Below are 20342 nucleotides of genomic sequence, written 5' to 3' on the forward strand. Positions count from 1 at the left end.
TTTTAGTGTTAAAAATCTGAATATGAGGTGTAGTCAAAAAATATCCAAAAAATAAGTATTATTAAAAGATTCACCATTTTGATTTCGTCCCCTTCAAAGTATTTGCCTTGGGAGTCTACATACTTCAGCCAGTGTTCCTGCTACTGCCGGAAACATTTCTGGAAACCACTTTTGAGGATTCCGTAGAGCTGTGATGTTGAATTTTGTTTAATGTCTTCTGTTGACTCAAATCTTCCCTCTTTGAATGTTATTTTGAGCTTTGGGAACAGCGAAAAGTCACACAGAGCCAAGTCTGGGAAGTAGGAAGCCTGATGAACAAGTGGTGTGTTTTGCTTGATGCTTGGACGATGTAGGTAGAAGGAGTGGGTGCATTGTCATGTTGGAGTTGTCAGTTCTTTGCTGCCCACAGGTCGGGTTGTTTTTGTCACACAGTTTCACAAAGGTGATGAAGAATACCCACGTAGTATTCTTTGTTAATTGTCTGACCTTGTGGTGCATATTCATGGCTCACTGTCCACTGAGGTGCAGCCATCTTTGAACTGGCTGAACCATTCCTTCATTTGTGTTTTCCCCCTGGCATCATCTCCAAACACCTGAATCTTCTCGATAGTTTGGGCTGGCGTATCACCAAGTTTTGGGCAGAATTTGATTGAGTATCTTTGCTCAATGCTCTCAGTTATCTTCACTCAAAAAAGGAAAGTCACACAGCACACTCTCCACGTCTGTACTCAATGTGTCACTGCAGGCATGAAAGTTTTTGCACATGCTCATGAAGGACATGGTTACTTAACCATATGGATTTTGCTCACACATAATTATTTTGTGCAAAAACAATCAAGGTCAGATACTGTTGATTACATGTAGTTTTAGTGTGACAAGTCTGCATAGTTTCAGCGTATACAAATTTGAATAGTTTTAGTGTTACGAAAGACTTCATTTTCAAACAGAGAATGTAATCAAATAATTAGGATATGCCTGAAAGTCATGGAAAACAACATAAATCCTGGGTCTTTGAATATCATCAACAGCAGAATTGTAAGAATCCTGTAAAACTTTTAATCTCCGGTGTCCTTGCATCATTCTTCCCACAAGAACACTGCATTTGTATATTCTCTTTGTTTTGTTAGCGTCAGGAACAGAATATTTATCATTTGCAGAATAACGGATGCGTCTGGCAAAATAAACTCCATTCCCAAATGCGGTGGCTAAAAATAAAGAAAGAAAAAAAAGATAAATATATAAGCAAAGTAGCTAGTTGTAAAATCTCAATAAAGGGTGAGAGTAGTAACTACAAGTAAAGTTATATACAGGGTACAGGCTGCACTTATAACCAGCTGGCAGATCTACCTAGGGTTAAAACAGTAGTAACACTGAATATTCAGTTTTTGGTTATTTTCTCTTATTCCTTTCTGTTGAAGAGTGTAGGCTCAAAATGTCCAAATTCATCAACATCATCGTCATCATTTAATGTCCGTTGTCCATGCTGGCATGAGTCAGATGGTTTGACCAGGGCTGGCATGGTGGAAGGCTGCACCAGACTCCAGTCTGATTTGGCATGGTTTTTACTGCTGGACACCCTTCCTAACACTAACTACTCCGAAAGTGTAATGGGTGTTTTTTCAAGTCATCAACACGGGTGCAATTTACATGACACCAGTATCTGCCACGACTGTGGTTTTATCTGGCTTGATGGGTCTTCTTCTCAAGTGCAACATAATGCCAAAGGTGTCAGTCATTGCCTCTGTAAGGCCCAACACTTGGAAGGTGCTTTTGTGCCACCAGCATGGGTGCCATTTGCATGGTATCAGTATCTGCCACAACTGCGATTTCACTTGGCTTGATGATTCTTCTTCTCAAGCACATCATAAGGACAAAGGTCTTCATCACTGCCTCTGTGAGGCCCAACACTCAAAAGGTGCTCTTTGTGTGCCACTAGCATGGGTGCCAATTAAATGACACCAGCATCAGCCACAACTGATTTCACTTGGCTTGACAGGTCTTCTCAAACACAGCCTTTTGCCAAAGCTCTCAGTCACTAGTCATTGCTTCTGTAAGGCCCAAAGTTTGAAGATCATGCTTCACTATCTCATCCCATGTCATCTTGGGGTCTACCTCTACCACAGAGATCAGCACTTCTTTACATGGCTGTCCTCGTCCAAACACATCACATGACCATACCAGTGCATTCATCTCTCTTGTACATCACATCTGATGCCTCTTATGCCTAACTTTTCTCTCAAGATGTTTACATACTGTCGAACATGCACACTGACTTTGCACATCCAGTGCAATGTCATCAAGCCTACACATTTCCTTGGGTGTCACAGCCCATGTTTCACTGCCATGTAGCATAGCTGTTCATACACTGGCATCATACAATCTGCCTTTCACTGTGAGGGAGAGGCCTTTTGTTGTGAGCACGGATAGGAGCTGTCTGAACTTTGCCCATCTTAATGTTATTCTCAGAGCATCCATCTTTGCTACTAACTTGGTTACCTAGGTAACAGAAGCAATCTACTACCTCTAGCTTACTTCCATGGCAATTGATGGAGTCTATTTTCTGTACGTTTTCAGTGTTTATTGTACGAGTGCATCTTCCACATACAAAAGCTGTTTTACCTGTTAACCTTCCTCTGATATTGCTGCACCTTTTATGTGTCCAAAGGTTAGATTAACTCTTATGGCCCTTTGATTCTAGATCTTGCTTCTATACCTGGAACTTCTGTAGTTCTGGTAGTGATTCAGCTATAAGAGCAAGGTCATCGGCATAGAGGAGTTACCAGGGACAGCCTGTGTTTAATTCCTCTGATATTGTCTGGAGGACTATGAGGAACAAGAGAAAGCTTAGGATAAATCCTTGGTAAACCCCTACTTCTACCCTGAATTCTTCACTGTACTCGTTGCCCACCTTCACCTTACTGGTAGCATCTCTGTACGTGGTTTATACAACTCTCACCAACCACTCATCTATTCCTAGTTTCTGCATTGACCACCAGATAACAGATCGGGGGACTCTGTCAAAGGCTTTCTCCAAGTCAACAAAAGCCAAGTACAGAGGTATTTGGCTAGGTATTTCTCCTGCAGTTGCCTTACCAGAAATTTAGCATCAGTGGTGCTTCTACCTTGCACAAAGCCAAACTGCATCTCATCTAGACTAACTCTCTCCCTGATTAGTTGGGTTATAACTCTTTCCTCAACTTTCATCACTTGAACCAACAATTTGATACTTCTGTAATTATTCCTATTTAATGGTTTCTTTATTACCCACAAGGGGCTAAACACAGAGGGAACAAACAAGGACAGATAAATGGATTAAGACGATTATATCGACCCCAGTGCTTAACTGGTACTTAATTTATCGACCCCGAAAGGATGAAAGGCAAAGTCGACCTTGGCGGAATTTGAACTCAGAATGTAGCAGCAGACGAAATATGGCTACGCATTTTGCCCGGCGTGCTAACGTTTCTGCCAGCTCGCCGCCTTATTATTCCTATGTAATATGTCACCTTTACCTTTGTAGCAGTTGACTATAGTGCTGCTACACCAGTCATTGGGTATGGCTCCTTCATGGACCAACTGATTGACTATATGGGTGACTAGACCATAACCTACACCACCAGATGTTTGAAGCATCTCTGCAGTGATTCCTGAAGGGCTGGGGGGGGGGCTTTCCCTGTCTTCATGTCTTTAATTGCTTTATCTACCAAGAGACATATGTTGATCAGATCCCTTTAAACAACCAAGTGGCAACATGTAAGTAGAAAATGTTTATAATATTTCCATTCTGTAAACTATACAACACAAGTAAACTTGAGAGAAAAGTCAGAGAAAAGAATTCTATTGATAAATTCGAACCTGTTTTAAATGGACAGTTATAGTAATGGTGATAATTATAATGATGATGCTGATAATAATAATAAATAGTACTGCTGCAGCCACTGATACCACCACTACCACCTCTAACAACAACAAAAAAAAAAAGGTGATGATTAGGATGGTAGTAGCACTGAGCATATGACCATAGACTAAATTGAAATGTAAATATTTCTGGAATAATAACAAAAGAATTCAATGAAAACAAGAATGTTGTTTACAACATTACAAAATATAGCCAAACAATTATTCCTTTAGGTGCAGTCAAAGTAAAGAATCTTTGATGTACCTACCAAGCTGTGACATCTAAGCCACATACTGATAGGTCAAAATACTATTAGAATGTAGTTGGTGCACCCACCAAACTGTGACATTGAAGCCACATGCTGATTGGTCATAATACAGCTCATAAGATTCAACCTGCTGCAGCCTTTTGCTGGGTATTTAAAAGATAAATCTAAGCATTTCACTAGAGCTGTCAATTGTGGAACATGCCTTAGACACAAATAATTACAGAGGCATCGGATTGCTGGATCAAATGGTGAAAGTCACAGAAAGTGTCACACCTCAATTAATCAGGAAGAGAGTTAGCATAGATGAAATGCAGTTTGGATTTGTGCCAGGAAAGATCACGACTGATGCCATATTCCTGGTTAGGCAACTGCAGAAGTATTTAATCAAAATTAAACTTCTGTACCTGGATTTTGTCTGCTTCCTTATCTGGTGGTCAATGAGGGAGCTCAGGGCAGATAAGTGGTTGGTGAGAGCTGTACAAGCCATGTACAGTGAAACTGTCAGTAAGATGAAAGTTAGCAATAAATATAACAAGGAATTCAGACAACAAGTTGGAGTTCATCAAGGATCAGTCCTCAGCCCCCGTTTGCACATCATAGTCCTCCAGGCAATAACAGAAGAATTTAAGACAGGCTGCCCCTGGGATCTCCTCTATACTGATGACCTTGCTCTTATAGCTGAATCACTACCAGAACTAGAGAAGAAATTTCAGGTGTGGAAACAAGGACTAGAATCAAATTAACTTAGCAAAACTAAAGTCTTAGTAAGTAGGGGAGCAGACAAATTACAATTTTTTTCTGGTTGATAGCCCTGCTCTATCCATAGAAGAGGCATAGGTAGAAATTCCATAAGATGTACAGAGTGTAAGCTATGGACTCATAAAAGGTGCAGCAATATCAGAGAATGATTAAAACAGAGAAAATATCTTTTGTGTGTGAAAAGTGGAAAAGTACAATAAACACTAAAAATATACAGAAAATAGACTCCATCACATGCCAGTGGGGGAAGCTAGAAGAAGTTGATAACTTCCGTTACCTAGGTGACCAAGTCAGTAGCGGAGTTGGATGCTCTGAGAGCATAGTTGTGAGAATAAGAATAGGCTGAGCAAAGTTCATAGAGCTCCTACATCTGCTGACAACAAAGGGCCTCTCTCTCTCTCTCAGAGTGAAAGGCAGATTGATGCCTGTATGCAAACAGCTGTGCTGCATGGCAGTAAAACATGGGCTGTGACAGCTGAGGACATGTGTAGGCTTGAAAGAAATGAAGCTAGCATGATCCGTTGGATGTGCAATATCAGTGTGCATGTTCGACAGAGTGTAAGTATCTTGAGGGAAAAGTTGGGCATAAGAGGAATCAGATGTGGTGTACAAGAGAGACGACTGTGCTGGTATGGTCATGTGATGCGTTTGGACAAGAACAGCTGTGTAAAAAAGTGGCAAACTCTAACTGTGGAGGGAACCTGTGGTAGAGGTAGACCCAAGAAGACATAAGATGAGGTGGTGAAGCATGATCTTCGAACTTTGGGCCTCACAGAGGTAATGACTAACGACCGAGACCTTTGGTCTTCCTCTGTCCTCTCTGTGTGAGAAAGGATTCTAAACAGCAATCAATGTGGAGAGTGACTGTCCAGCTCAGGACAATAGGAAGGGTGGGTAGATGATGATGATGATGTTGATTATAATATACTTACCGTTTTTACCACAATAGCTACGGTTGAATCCTGATTTATTTATTCCATCAATAGATCCTTCAGCAGTACCATGCCAAAGGCCATCAACTTCATTTGTAATGTTTGGATTTTCTACCTCAAATTTTCTTTTCAATGCTTGGTATCCCTGGTACAATGTTTTATTTTGAATTCTCTCAATCTGTAGAAAAGGAAAATACATTTATGAAAAAACAATCAGTTCACTTCTTTGACAAGGAAATAACGTTTGTGGTGAAATCCACCAACCTTATCTGCTTTTGGTTTTATTTGATACCAAATGTTGTGTAGTGGCTAGAATAAAAATGGGTTGGCCAAAGCTCAGAGCTAAACCTAATATTTCAAACTTTGTTTGTAACAAAGGGCCTTTCCCTCAGAATAAAGGCAGGTTGCATGATGCCTGTGTATGAATAGCTATGCGACATGGCAGTGAGACTTGGGCTGTGATGAAGTGGTGAGAAAGGATTTTCAGACGTTGGGCCTCACAGAGATGACAAGGAACCAAGACTTTGACAGTTTGCTGAGCTAAGTAATATCATGGCCAACTATGCGTACAGGCACATCTTCTACATCCCTTTCTCAGCTGCGAGATCCTAATCTTGCAGGCTCATGTGTGCTGGTGCCATGTAAAGTGGTTGTCATTAGAAAAGGCATCTAACTATAGAAACAATGCCAAAACAGACAAATGGAGCCTGGAGAGCCCTCAAGCTGGCTAACTCTTGTCAAACCAGCCAACCTATGCTAACAATGATGATGATGATGATGACAATAAGCCATCCAAAATAGGTTGATGTAATGAGATTTAAATCTTTTATACAAACAATAAATAGAAGTAGAAAATACAAACTTTGATTATACGATAGGAAGGCAAATTCCGACTGAAAGTGGCCTGGATGTCATCATATTCTGGTCCATTTTTGACTGGAACAATTTTAATTAATTCCCCATCTTCCATTGGTGACCATGTATCTGGGATTGGTTCTAAAGTTCAAACAGAAATCAAATATTTCAGAATTAAAATAAAATTATGAACCCTTTCTGTTGAAAGTTTAAAAAAAAAACAATGCAGGAATATTTTGACTAATTTTGGGGTTTAGACAACAAATATTGAAATATAAAACACAGCACTGTAGTCTAGTAATAGTTGTAGTGGGGGTGTTGGTGAGATAATGGTTGTGATGGTGGTGGTGCTAGTGGGTGTGGTGATGAACTCCTACCAAAGCAGACATTAGAGCACTGACATCAAACCATCCAACCCATTTCTGGCATGGAAAACAGATGTTAAAAGATTATGATGATGATGATGGCCTCAGATATATATATATATATATATATATATATATATATGTGTGTGTGTGTGTGGTGTGTGTGTGTGTATATAAATGTATGTATGTATGTATGTATGCATGTATGTATATATATATGTATATGTATATATATATGTGTGTGTGTTTGTGTGTGTGTGTGAGTGTGTGTGTGTGTACACATTTATCCTCAGCTACCTGGACAACTGCTCCCAGCAATCGTCACCCAACAGTGTAAAATTAACAGCGGACCTTGAAGCAATCCAGAGAAGATTCACAAAGAAGATCGTCTCTTTGCAACAGCTCAGCTACTGGGAAAGGTTGAAACAGCTAAGACTCTAATCCCTGGAGAGAAGACGGGAGAGGTATGCAGTAATATATGTCTGGAAGATCCTGGAAGGAATTGTGCCAAATTTTGGCATTGACAGCTACACCAATGCCAGAACGGGACGACGCTGCACAGTGCCAAAGATCCCAGCAATGCCATCACGCTTCAGGACCAGCTTCTGCAAAAGCCTGGGTTTCAAGGGCCCACAGCTTTTTATTATTCTCTGAAAGAACCTGAGGGACCAACACAAAGTGAATGTAGGCGTTTTCAAATGAAAACTGGATCTCTTCCTGTTGAGAGTCCCAAAGAAACCTATCTCGTGGCAAGAGGTACAAATGAGGGCAGCAATATCAAACTCTCTTAGTCACCAAATGCCACATATTAGAGGAAGCTCTCAATAATAACAGTGTAGCAAAATGGCAGGGCCACAGCTCTGAGCTGAAACTACAATATATATATATATACTGTTTGAAGTGGTGTATAGATTTTATGTATTAAGAACAAGGAAGTAGTCAGAATTTTGGTTATTACCCAGAAAAAAATGAAAGGAAAGTTGTCTTTCTCTTTTTCTTTCTTCCTTCTTATCTTTTCATTTCTTTATTTCTTTTGCTCTTTTTATCTGTCTAACCAAGCCTCCAAAAATTCACCACAAAAACTTATACACACATACATAGATTCAAAATAAAAAGAACTTTCTCTTTGCAATTCAACTCCAGATTTTTTTAACAAACCCTCATATGTATAAAACCATGAATTTTCTGTAACTAAATGATTCTTGATAAATATCTCAAAAAAATATGAAAGCCCTAAATAAATAATTATCCAGTATTCTGACTACTTCCTTTTTCTTAATATATATCTGTGTATATAGTTAGATGGTAACTTCAGTACGATGAGCACCACTATACACCACATGGTTTAGCAAGAGTTATCGCATTCAAATTTCCATTTATTTTGATATGGGGCAAAGTGTATAATATGTCAGATAATAAACTTTGTTCATCATATGTTATCCCCCTTTTGTCACCTATACAAGTTGCAAGCATGCTTTCGTAACTTCCTGTGTTAAGATCTTTAGGGATCACATTATTCTATCACTTTGTATGTATGTATGATTATGTACATGTATATCTCTATATATATAAAACTGAGAATGTGTGTCTGTCTGTCTGTCTGTCCGTCCGTCTGTGTGTTTCCCTAAAACTTGAGAACTACACAAACAATTTCATTCAAATTTTACACATGCCTTACTTGGGGCCTATGTAGTTTCATGGGCAAAAAACATGTTCAACTTCTTGCCTAGAGCGAGCCCATAGCAATATCATATCTTCTCCACTATTTCAGTATTACGTGTTAAAAGCGAAAAAAAAAGATTTCTCTATTTTATGTCAGATACTTTCACTTTAACAATAAAAAATAGTAACAATTGTATTATATGTAGTAAGTAATAATTAAAATCAAACTAAAGTATAATATAATCGTAACATAACAAAAGTAAAAATAGCAATTGGTATAAAATTGCATCAATGACTTGAACTTGAATAAGTGGTTTCACATGAATGTGAATAAATTGAAAATAAAATTAGCGTGCAGAAATGGAATAGTCCAGATGGACTATTATACATAAAGGACTATAGCTTCAACTGCGTACTGCCTTTTCTTATTATTATTACTGTTTAACTATTGTTATCACGTTTGTTGGTTCCTCGTAAGGGAAACGTTGTTGTGTTGCATTTGTTAAATAATTGTAAACTGTAACCCTCCCCCTTTGGGAGAAGGAGCTTTGGTTATTGTTTAAAAATTGAATTGTATCCCCATTTGGGGAAATTGACAATATTTTCACCGTTTACACAGAAGCATTTTCGTTAGAATGCCTTCGATAGAAGAAAGTCCAAAAAGGAATTTCGCTGCAGCCGTCAGCGGGCGCGAAATCATTAAAATTAAAATGGAAGAAATACAAACCTATTTCGGATTGATTACCGACAAAGACGGTGAATCTAGGATAACACCACCAGACAAAATAAAAAATTAAATTAAAGAAAAGACTATTGTCTATAACGTATACAATGTAGAGAAAAAAAAGATTTGAACACCTGGAGGAAAGCACCATCGAAAAGTGTCTTGGTGCGACTATGAAAGATAGTCGCGGTAAATCGCCACAATAGAAGCAAGGTTCAAGTCAACAGAGCATGCAAGGGAGTACTCGACTCGAACCTTGCAAAGTGGAAATATTTTATTTTCACCTTTATATCTGGGACGTCCTACATCCCAGATAAAAATTTAAAGTGTCCCCTCAGAAGTAGAGGTAGGCTGGATTGTAGCCACACTTCTATACAAGAGGGAGGAAAAGATACAATTGATCGAAATTGCAAGATCCAGTTTGTTATATATTTTGAGTATTGTTATCACTAGCGATATCAAGATATAACTTTATATTTTGTATTTTATGTGTAGATGTATATATATAGATGTACATGTAATATGTACAGATATATATACACATATATACATGCACTAGTACTATAACCCAGCAACGACGGGTCATAATGCTAGTATATTTTCACTTCATAATTTGACACTGAATTGTAAGTATGTATTTTATTTATCCTTATGTCATATTGTTATTTTGATATTCTGGTTAATTACGATGTATTTAATGTTGTTTTCATAGGAGTGTTTATGTATATGAGATTGTGTGCGAGTTTTTAGTTGTATAATTTATTTATCTGTATGAGTGGGGTGTGTAAATATTGTTGTATATATCGAGTTTAGTGAGTATGTATATGCGTATATGTGAGGGAGTATATGTATCTGTTGTGTGTGTGTGTTTTGCGTGTGTGTGTGTTTTGTGTGTGAATGTGTATATGGGTTTGTTATTTAGGTTTTGGGATGTATGTGTTAATTTGTCTGTGTGGGAGGGAGTGGGTTTTGGTGTATATGGAGGTTTAAAGTTAGTATAGGTATGTGTATAAGTCGTGGGTCTGTGGTTTACGTGTGTGTATTTGTGTGTGAATGTTTAGGTTAGGGGGATTGCTATATAAGTTTGTTATAGGGTTTAGCAAAGGGAGGTTTTATCGTTATATGTTTTTAAGAGTTTTGGTTTATCATGGTTTTTTTAGGGAATTCGTAGTAATTTGTCTATTTTCGATGTTGGTTGTTTTATTACATTGTTTCATTCATAATTTTTGAGTGGTGTTCGTTTTGCCACGTGAATATTATTTTTAATTCCATTTATTCATTTCTCCATTCATTAATTTAGAGATGTTCGTTTCCAGAGCGGTTATACTTTTTATACATATGTTAAGTTCCTTGGTAAAGTAATTTTGTTTGGTGTATATGTTGAGGCTTATATGTACTTGTGGGTGTGTGTGAGTGGGGTGGGTGTTTGTATTTGTTATGGGTGTGTGGTTTACGTGTGTTTTTGTGTGTGAATGTATAGGTTAAAGGAATTGCTATATAAGTATGTTATAGTGTTTAGTAAAGGGAGGTTTTATCATTTCTGTTTTGTGAGTTTTAGCTTATCATGGTAGTTTTATAAAAGAATCCATTCATAATTTTTGTGTTTATTTGTCTGTGTGGGGTTGAGTGGGTTTTTGGAGTATATGTTGAGGTTTATATGTATGTATTGGTATGTGTAAGTGGTGTGGGTATTTGTATATGTCGTGGGTGTGTGGTTACGTGTGTGTATTTGTGTGAATGTTTAGGTTAGGGGGATTGCTATATAGGTTTGTTATAGAGTTTAGTAAAGGGAGATTTTCATTATATTTTTTATGAGTTTTGGTTTATCATGGTAGGTTTGTTAAGGAATTCGTAGTAATTTGTGTCTATTTGCGATGTCTGTTGTTTTATTGCATTGTTTCATTCATAATTTTTAAGTAGTGTTCGTTTTACCAAGTGAATATAATTTTTAATTCCATTTATTCCATTTCTCCGTTCATAGTTTTGAGTGATGTCCGTTTTCTAGAGCGTGAATGTGGGTTGTATGTGTGTGTGTGTGGGAGTATGAATAAGTATTGTGTTGAAGTATTTAGCTATTTTATTTATTTATAGTTGCCTAGACGTTTTTATGTGTATGTATAGGGATATATATATAGGTGTGTGATTTAGTGTATGTAGTTAGATATGGTTATATATAATTAGGTATATGTGTATGGGTGTATATATAGTTTATTATTATATTTTATTATTTTTTTTTTGTTTTGTTTTATTTTTATATCTTATATTTTATATTTTATATTTAATTGTTGATAGGTTTTTTTAGTTTATATATTGTTTATATATTGATTATATATGGATTATATATAGGTTATATATGGATTATATACTTATATTTTTTCATTCATACTTTAATTATTTTAAAATTATTATTTTTATATTTTAAAATATTGATTTTTTAGATTGGAAGTCCACCTGAAGATTGTCGATCAAGACAAGAAACGATTGTAGTGGCGGTTTTTTTGACTATTTATTAAAATTTTATGTATTGATTAAGTCTTTCCTTGTTTGTTTTGCAAAATAGTGGTTTTGTCTCTAATAATATTTTATAATATTTTACTATAAAATTGGATTTAATCCTAAATCTGATTTTTTCCCTGTAAATTTGGATTTATTCCCTAATATTTATTATATATATATTATATATATATATATATATATATATATGTGTGTGTCTCTTCTGTTTTTTAATTATTATAAATCTTCCATGATGAGGCAGCCAGTTTTGAACAAAGATACAAGACTACTACATCTTTGGGATGTGGTTAACACCGACAAATTCACATTTGGAACTTGAGAAAAGTCTTGCATGTTTTTACTGTTCCACTTGCAGATTGCACTTGTAATGTACAAATTAGATGGTTACTTTCTCTTTCTGAAAATCCCAATTCGTCCTGATTCACCCTTAAGCATTTACTAACGAAACCTAGTGCTCCAATTATTATTGGTATGAATATGAATTCATAGTCTGGATATAGAAGCTGGAGGTTTCGAAGCAGTTGTCCATGGATATCTTCTTTTTCTTTGATTTTCAAAGAGATATTTATATCTGCAGGGCAGCTGACCTCTATGATGGTACATACCTTTGCCCCTCTGTCCCAAACAACAATATCCAGTCTGTTACGCTTACATTTGACTGAAGTTTTGATGGGAATATTCCACCAGTATTCCTTGGGTTGGTGCTTATGAATGTATTCCATAGCATATGGGTTTTCAAAGTTTATTTCAGGACAGTCTTTTTTATGGATGGTGTTGTAAATTGTTTTAGTAACAACATCATTCTGCATAGGGAAGTAGTGTAAGGACAGTGTGATGCGAGGTAACAAGAATGGCTCTTTAGTACATCACACAGCTCTTACAATAAATATATATTGGACTAGTACAATTATTTGCCAGAGAGAAAAAGGAGACACAACCAAGTAGAATGATTAAGGGAAGATTTATTGATATATTAATATGTATGTCTGTGTGTGCATCATGTATACAGAATAATAGGCAGGCCATTATGAGAACAAAGTGTGTGTGTGTAAGCATAGATATATGTGTGTGTTAAGAACATATAAGGATGGCAATGAAGAAGAAGACAGGGAAAGAGTCTATAAAGAGAAATGAGGAGAATGTTCATAGACACAAGTAAGATAAATAATACCAGTTCATAGTTAGTACACGGTAGTTGAAATACTGCATAAAGAAGTTGCAGCCATGATGCTGAGCTGGTGACAGGTACATGTCATACGTGAAGTTGTGGCTGTGATGCTGTTGCTACCTGAGTCACTTGGTACAGGAGTTCTTGCAGGTTATATCTTCACTGTTGATCCATGGTGAAGTAACTCACAAACAAAGAAGTTTTGGAACCTGGGTGAGTTGCTTGCTGAGTTGTGTATGTGGAGATGTTGACATTAGGATGATGGTGGCGACAGAGATCGAGGTTGCAGAATGCTGTTGGATGAAGTTGGTGAGCCTCAACATAGCTGCTGTGGTAGCATGTTGTCTGGTGTCATCGCTGGAACTGGCTGTCTATGTGGTCAGTGGCTTTACCTTAAAAGGTCAGGAACTAAAGACATGTATTGAGGGAAAAACTGAGTTTTTATATAATGTAGCAGGCTCAAAATAGGGTTTGGGAAAGGTTGTCCCATGTGATCTTAGTAATATGCAGCAGTTGGTGCAATCAGGTAAGAGACATAATTGTGCCAACACCAACTAATCAGAGTAGTGGACACAACAGGAACCAAATAGTGATCAAAGGCTACCTCTTATCTGCTATGTACATACATATAGTCTACAATACAGTAGTACCATGAAGACATTTTAAGGCAGCTGCTAATCACATGCATGACGTCTTCCACTGAAACATGACATAGCCTACACATGCGGTTGCACTTTGGGATGACAAGAGCATCACTGTCTCTCTTGTTCACCAGGTACTTTGGGGCAATCTCCTCTTCCTGGATTGCAAACACGTAGCCTTCAAAGCATGATGTGATGTAGTGGTCTTCACTCAAAGGCCGTCTGCACTGATTTCAGGCCTCCACCACCTTCATTTCTTCTTAGGTAGAGTCTGTCCACATCACTGTTTCTTTGGAAGTTCCCAGTTGGTGTCAGGGTTTTGCAGGTTTTAATATGTATGGAGTGGATTTCCTCTGCAGACCAATCAAGTATCCCAAATGTTGGGGGTCAGCACTGGTATTGCAAATGCATTGTGGGATATTGTTTTGTTGCTAGAGGAGAGTTCTGACTACCATATTGTCCTAAGTCTGGTGTAACATTCTCAGGTCACACTATTTTTATTCTCAGTGCTTTCATATATGTGCCCTAGGTATTTGTAACATTCTTTGTGTGGAATGGGGGAGATAGAGAGACTGTTGATGCACAGGTTTGGGGTTTGGGGGACTGACTTTCCTCGTTCTATGACCAAATACAAACATTTCTGTTGGCCAAATTCCATGCCTATATCCGCTGAAAATGTTACTAATTCCAGTTTGTATTTTGGCATTGTCAATGCTTTTAGCATAGATCTTGATGTTGTCTACAAAGAAATTATGAGTTTCATTGATACTTCTAGCAGTTGAAGATCCTAGCATGTAGCCATTTGTTTTCTGCAGTAGGAACGATTATGGATTCAGTGGCAAAAGGAAAAGAAGTACAGAAAGACCATCTCCCTGGAATATTCCCTTTGAAATGCCTTTACTATCAGAAACAATTATTGTGTTCTCTGTTGGAAGGGTGAGAACTGTTGTCCATGTCTTTGTGAGTCTCTCTACAGAGACTCACAATTAGAGTGGAAGGTACCTTTGCCAGGTGTAGGCACTTCAACAGCCATGAATGAGGGATAGAGTCGAATGCCTTCTTATAGACAAGCCATACTGTCACAAGATTTCTGCGTTGTTTTCTTACTTCAGACAGGACGGCTTTGTTTATTAAAAGTAGTTTAGCACATCCCCACACTCCTTTCTTTCTATCAGCATTGTTCATCAGTCACAATGTTGTTCGACTCACAATGGACCTGGAGGAATTGATTCAGGTGACTTGTGCACAGTCTGAAGTAATATTTATAAAATTTCATCTTCTTACAAGTTAGAAAGACCCCTCTATGTGGACTTAACACCCACAATTTAGTCATTTTATCTAAGCAAAAAGCGAATACAGTTGCGCTCTTTGAAGCTGTAGGTTACCTGAGCATAAAAGATGAGCATTATTTGTAATTCAATGGTACAACAGTGTAACAGTTTGCTTTACCATACACTTACATTGTGATTTCTGCAAAGTGCTGCATAAATTGTCAAGTAAATGAGAGGCATCTTTGCCTCCACAGATTCAGTTGCAAGGTGTTGAGTAAAGTTATTTGATTGTAGATCTCCTTTCAGTCTTTTTATTATCACTGGGTCACACATAGTCCCCAGATGGTAACATTGATTTCAAGGCCTTCCCAGATGAGTGACTGGTTATTCAAAGACATTTATAGATTTTAAATTTATTCTGTCCAGTTACGTATCAGTATAGTGTTCATTTGCAAACTCCAGAGGTGACACTTTCATTTCCCTTTAGCCCTCACGTCACACAGTTGTTAATGTTGATTTCAGTTGGGTCACGCCCTTCCAATTACTATAGATTCGTAATGCATCTTACGGCTGTGCCTGTCTCCTGGATGGTGAGGAATCCTACATTAGGAGTGGTAACGACTAGGGTAGGGTAGCTGACTGCTTATTGTGATCATTTGTCTTTTGGTTTCCTGTAGCTTTGCTCTCTTTTACAAACCCAGTGAACATATATTTCCTATTTCAAAGAAATTCAAACAATAGATATAAGATCCTAGTTAAAAAGATTCTCAATAATTCAACTTCTCTGGTTGACATTAAGACACTCACCCCCAATAGGGGCCTTAACTCCCACATTTTTGAGCTCCATGACCTCCATTTTTCAGGAGCAAAATCTTTTTGACAGGTTCAATAAGACTGGAATTTTTATGTGCATAAAAATCAGTAGTATGAGATACATGTATCATGATTACAATTTCTTTAGGATGTGTAAAGAGGGAAATAACACTCATCTGCAATTTTGATGAAATTCGAAACAAAGATATTCCAATTCATTACAGAAAATATAACAGAAAAGTGTAATTCATGGAAATCGATCAATGGAAATTGCAGATGTGTTACCAGTGCCGGTGGCATGTAAGAGAACCTTCCGTTTCGCGACCGTTGCCAGCACCGCCCCGTTTCGTGTCCGTTGCCAGCCTCGCCTGGCCCTTGTGCCGGTGGCACATAAAAAGCACCATCCGTTCGTGGCCGTTTGCCAGCTCTGTCTGGCACCTGTGCGGGTGGCATGTAAAAAGCACCCACTACACTCACGGAGTGGTTGGCGTTAGGAAGGGCATCCAGCCGTAGAAACACTGCCAGATTTGACTGGGCCTGATGAAGCCTTCTGGCTTCACAGACCCCAGTAGAACCGTCCAACCCATGCTAGCATGGAGAACGGACGCTAAACGACGATGATGATGATGATGATGATGATGGTCAACGCCGGGTATCTCTGCTAGTATATTATAAAAATATGTTAGTGTTATTTAATTTCTGAATGGTTTTACTGCTGTTTGTTTATGTAGTTTGATTTGTTTATCCATCAGTTTCTATTAAGATAGAGATGTGAGTAAAATTAATAATAGAGAAACGAAGATAAAACTTTGGAAACAGCCTAAAGGGAGATAATTGAGAAAGACTTGAAAGTCAACATAAGATCATAACCATGTAAAGTAAAAATAACAAATAATCCAGAATCCTTGTCCGGTACAGGATTGATCCCAAAATCTAATCAGTTCATGCCAGTCACAAGGCCAAACATCCGTGAAAGTTTTATCTGAATCCATCCAGTGGTTCTTTAGAGATCTTGTCCACAGATAGACAAATAAACAAACATGACTAGAAACTATGCCTCCACCCAAGGCGGAGGTAATAAAACAAACATCGCAATCTAAAGGGTGGCAAGCTGGCAGAATCATTAGCACGCTGGGCAAACTGCCTCGTGGTATTTCGTCTGCCATTACTTTCTGAGTTCGAATTCTACTGAGGTCGGCTTCACCTTTCATCCTTTTGGGGTCGTTTAAATAAGTACTAGTTACACACTGGAGTCAATGTAATCGACTTAATCCCTTTGTCTGCCCTTGTTTGTCCCCTCTGTGTGTAACCCCCCCCCCCCGGTGGGCAATAAAGAAATAAAATCTACTTCACAGAAAACATCCATCACTGTAGTTTTCTTCTCCCCACCTCTCCTCTCCACTTCCTCAGTAGCTCTCTTCTCCCTTCACTCTGTAGTTTGCTGCTCCCTTCTCCCCCACTCTCTGTAGCTCTCTTCTCCTTCCTCTCTAGCTTTATTGGAACACACTTTCGTTTGTTTTCTTCTCTCGGTAGCTTTCTTCTCCTCCCTCTCTAACTCACTTCTCCCCTCTCTCAGTAGCTTTCTTCTAACCCTCTTTCTGTTACTCTCATTTCCCCCACTTTCTATTGTTCTCCTCTCCCCACTCTCTGCATCTTTCTTCACCCCCTCTTTTTGTAGCTTCCTTCTGATCCTCTTTCTGCTATTATCTTCTCCTCATCTCAATTTAACTCTTTCTCCCCTCTCTCTGTAGTATTCTTCTGACCCTCTTTTTGCAGCTCTCTTCTGCCTCTTTCTCTCTGTAGCATGCTTCTCCCTTCTCTCTCTAGTTCTCTTTTCCCCTGTCTCAGTAGCTCTCTTCTCCCCTTTACTGTAGCTTTCAGTTGCTCTCTTTTCCCCTCTCTCTCCCTCTGTAGCTCTCTTCTCCACTCTTTTGTTGCTCTCTTCTTGCATCTCTCTGTTTAGCTCTCTCCGTGGACATTCTTCTGATCCTCTCTCTGTATCTCTCTTCTCCCCTCTCTCTCTCTGTAGCTCTTTTCTCCTCTCTGTACCTTTCTTATGATCCTCTTTCTGTTTTAATATTCTCTCTGTCACTTTGTAGCTCTTTTCTCCCCTCTCTCTATAGGCCTCTTCACTTCTTTCTCTGTAGCTCTATTCTCCCCCCCACTCTCTGTAGTTCTCTCCTCCCCTCTTTCTGTTGCTCTCTTCTCCCCCACTCTCAGTTGCTCTTTTCTCCCCTCTCTGTAGCTCTTTCCCCTCCCTCTGTAACTCCCTTCTTCCCTCTCTCTGTTGCTTTCTCCTGACACTCCTATAGCTTTCTTCTGACCTTCTTTCTTCTTTCCCACTCATTGTAGCTCTATTCTCCCATCTCTCTGTAGCTCTCCTCTTCTCTCTCTCTGTAGCTCGCTTCTTGCCACTGTAGCTTTCTCCTAACACTTCATCAGTAGTTCTCTTCTTCTCTCTCCCTGTAGCTTTCTTCTGACCTTTCTGTTGTTATCTTCTCTCCCACTCTATGTAACTCTCTTCTCTCTTTCTCTCTCTCGGTAACTAATTTTCCTCACTCTCTGTAGCTCTCTTATGACCCTCTTTCACTGTAGCGTTTTTTACCCTCTTTCCACTGCTCTCTTCTAGCCTCTCACTGAAGCTTTCTTCTCCACTCTCTCTGTAGCTCTTTTCTTATACTTCTCTATAGCTCTCCCTTCTCTTTGTAGCTCTCTTCTTCCCTTGCTTTATAGCTTTCTTCTCCCTTTTCCCTGTAGCTCTTTCCCCCCTTACTCTGTAGCTTTCTTCTGACCCTTTTTCTGTTATCGTCCTACTCACTCTCTGTAGCTCTGCTCTATTCTTCCCTATCTCTGTAGTTCTTTTCTCCTCTCTCTGTGTAGATCTCTTCTTGTCTCTCTCTGTAGCTCTCTTCTCTCCTCTCTTTGTAGTTTACTTCTGATCATCTTTCTGTAGCTCTCCTCACCCTCATGCTGTTGCTTTCTTTTCCCTCTCGCTGTAGCTCTCTTCTTGTCCCCTCTCTGTTGTTTCCTTCTCCCCACTCTCTGTAGCTCTATTCCTTTCTCTCTCTAGCTCGCTTCTCCTCTCTTCATGTAGCTCTTTTCTCCCCCCCTCTCTCTCTGTAGCTTTATTCTGACCCTCTCCTGGTTGTACTCTTCTCCCCCTCCCTCCATAGCTTTCTTCTCCCATTTCTCTCTAGCTCTCTTCTCATCTCTTTCTGTAGCTCTCTTCTGACCCATTTCTGTTGTTCTCTTCTACTCCTTTCTCTGTAGCTCTCTTCTCTTCTCTCTCTCTGTAGCTCTTTTCTCTCCTCTCTCTCTGTAGCTCTCTTCTCCCTTCTCTCTGTAGCTCTCTTCTCCCCTCTCTTTGTAGCTTTATTCTGAGCCGCTTTCTGTTGTTTTCATCTCCTCCTCTTTCTGTAGCGCTTTCCTTCTCTCCCTCAGTAGCTCTCTTCTTCCTTCTCTCTGTAGCTCTTTTCTCTCTCTATCTCTCTGTAGTTCTCTTCTTCCTTCTCTCAGTTGCTCTCTTCCCCTCTCTCTTTGTAGCTTCTTTCTAACCCTCTCTTCATCCCCACCCTCTTTTGCACACTTTTCCCTCTCACTGTAGCTCTCTTCTTGCCCACTCTCATTTGCTCTCTTCTCCCCCCCCCTCTCTGTCTATGTAGCTCTTTTCTATCTATCTCTTACGGAAGCATTCTTGTATCCCTCTATCTCTATAGTTCTCCTCTCTCCCTCTGTTTGTTGCTCTTTTCTCTCTCTCTCTTTGTACAATGTAAAGTGTGACTAGAGAAACCAACCAACCAACAGTTATCTTTAGATATAAAAGTGAGGTTGTGTGTCTGTCTCCTACGATTTAGATTCCTAACTACTCCCACATTTTGCGGTGCAGTTTAACCAAAACCGGGTATCTTATAGTCGTGATTCATATCGAGCCCTTCTGGGTATTAGCGTGCGTCTATGATGAGTCTACGATTTAAAAAGAAATTTACCATCATTTTTTTCCATTTTAATGCATTTTTTCGCTATTATATAAGGGAAGTAACTCTCTAAAAATGTCTACGATGAGTCAACAATTTAAAAAAATATTTACAATCATTTTTTTTTTTCCATTTTAATGCATTTTTTGGCTATAACTCTCTAAAAATGCTTATATAGTTATTTCCCTTACAAACCCGAGCAACGCCGGGCGATACTGCTAGTTACTGATAAAAAGACAACAAAAAACAAGCAAGAACGTCTTTATAGTAAAAAAAATATGCACGTACCATACCTTAGGTTTTGTTTTCTCTTCATTTTAAATTTCCTCCCTTCGTGTTGAAAACACATTTTCTTAATATCATATTTTATTTTCTTCAAATTAAGGAATCTTTTTCCCAGTGAGTATGCTTTCTCAAGCATGGCATTTTCTTTGTCACTAAACATTCTTATGTTTTCTGGATTATTTTCATCAAAGTAAGACCATTGTGCAATGTCTT

The 20342-nt window shown here is 38.6% G+C and overlaps 2 protein-coding genes across 2 annotated transcripts in view; one reads left to right on the top strand and one right to left on the bottom strand.

Annotated features, from left to right (window-relative positions):
- LOC115211065 (protein mono-ADP-ribosyltransferase PARP14-like) overlaps positions 1-20342 on the top strand; it is a 554188-nt gene that overhangs the window by 245585 nt on the left and 288261 nt on the right. The gene's annotated exons all lie outside the window — the stretch shown is intronic.
- The window catches only part of LOC115209626 (protein mono-ADP-ribosyltransferase PARP14-like), a 40656-nt gene continuing 20515 nt past the window's right edge, over positions 202-20342 (bottom strand). Inside the window, exons 2-5 of the mRNA XM_029778081.2 lie at positions 20133-20340; positions 6720-6853; positions 5858-6035; positions 202-1205 (exon numbers count right to left, since the gene is read on the bottom strand). Of these exons, the coding sequence (XP_029633941.1) occupies positions 940-1205; positions 5858-6035; positions 6720-6853; positions 20133-20289 (735 nt within the window). The 5' untranslated portion in view covers positions 20290-20340 and the 3' untranslated portion in view covers positions 202-939. The remainder of the gene's footprint in view (positions 1206-5857; positions 6036-6719; positions 6854-20132; positions 20341-20342) is intronic.

The sequence above is a fragment of the Octopus sinensis genome, linkage group LG1 (assembly GCF_006345805.1).
Source record: "Octopus sinensis linkage group LG1, ASM634580v1, whole genome shotgun sequence".
In the NCBI taxonomy this organism is placed as follows: Eukaryota; Metazoa; Mollusca; class Cephalopoda; order Octopoda; family Octopodidae; genus Octopus; species Octopus sinensis.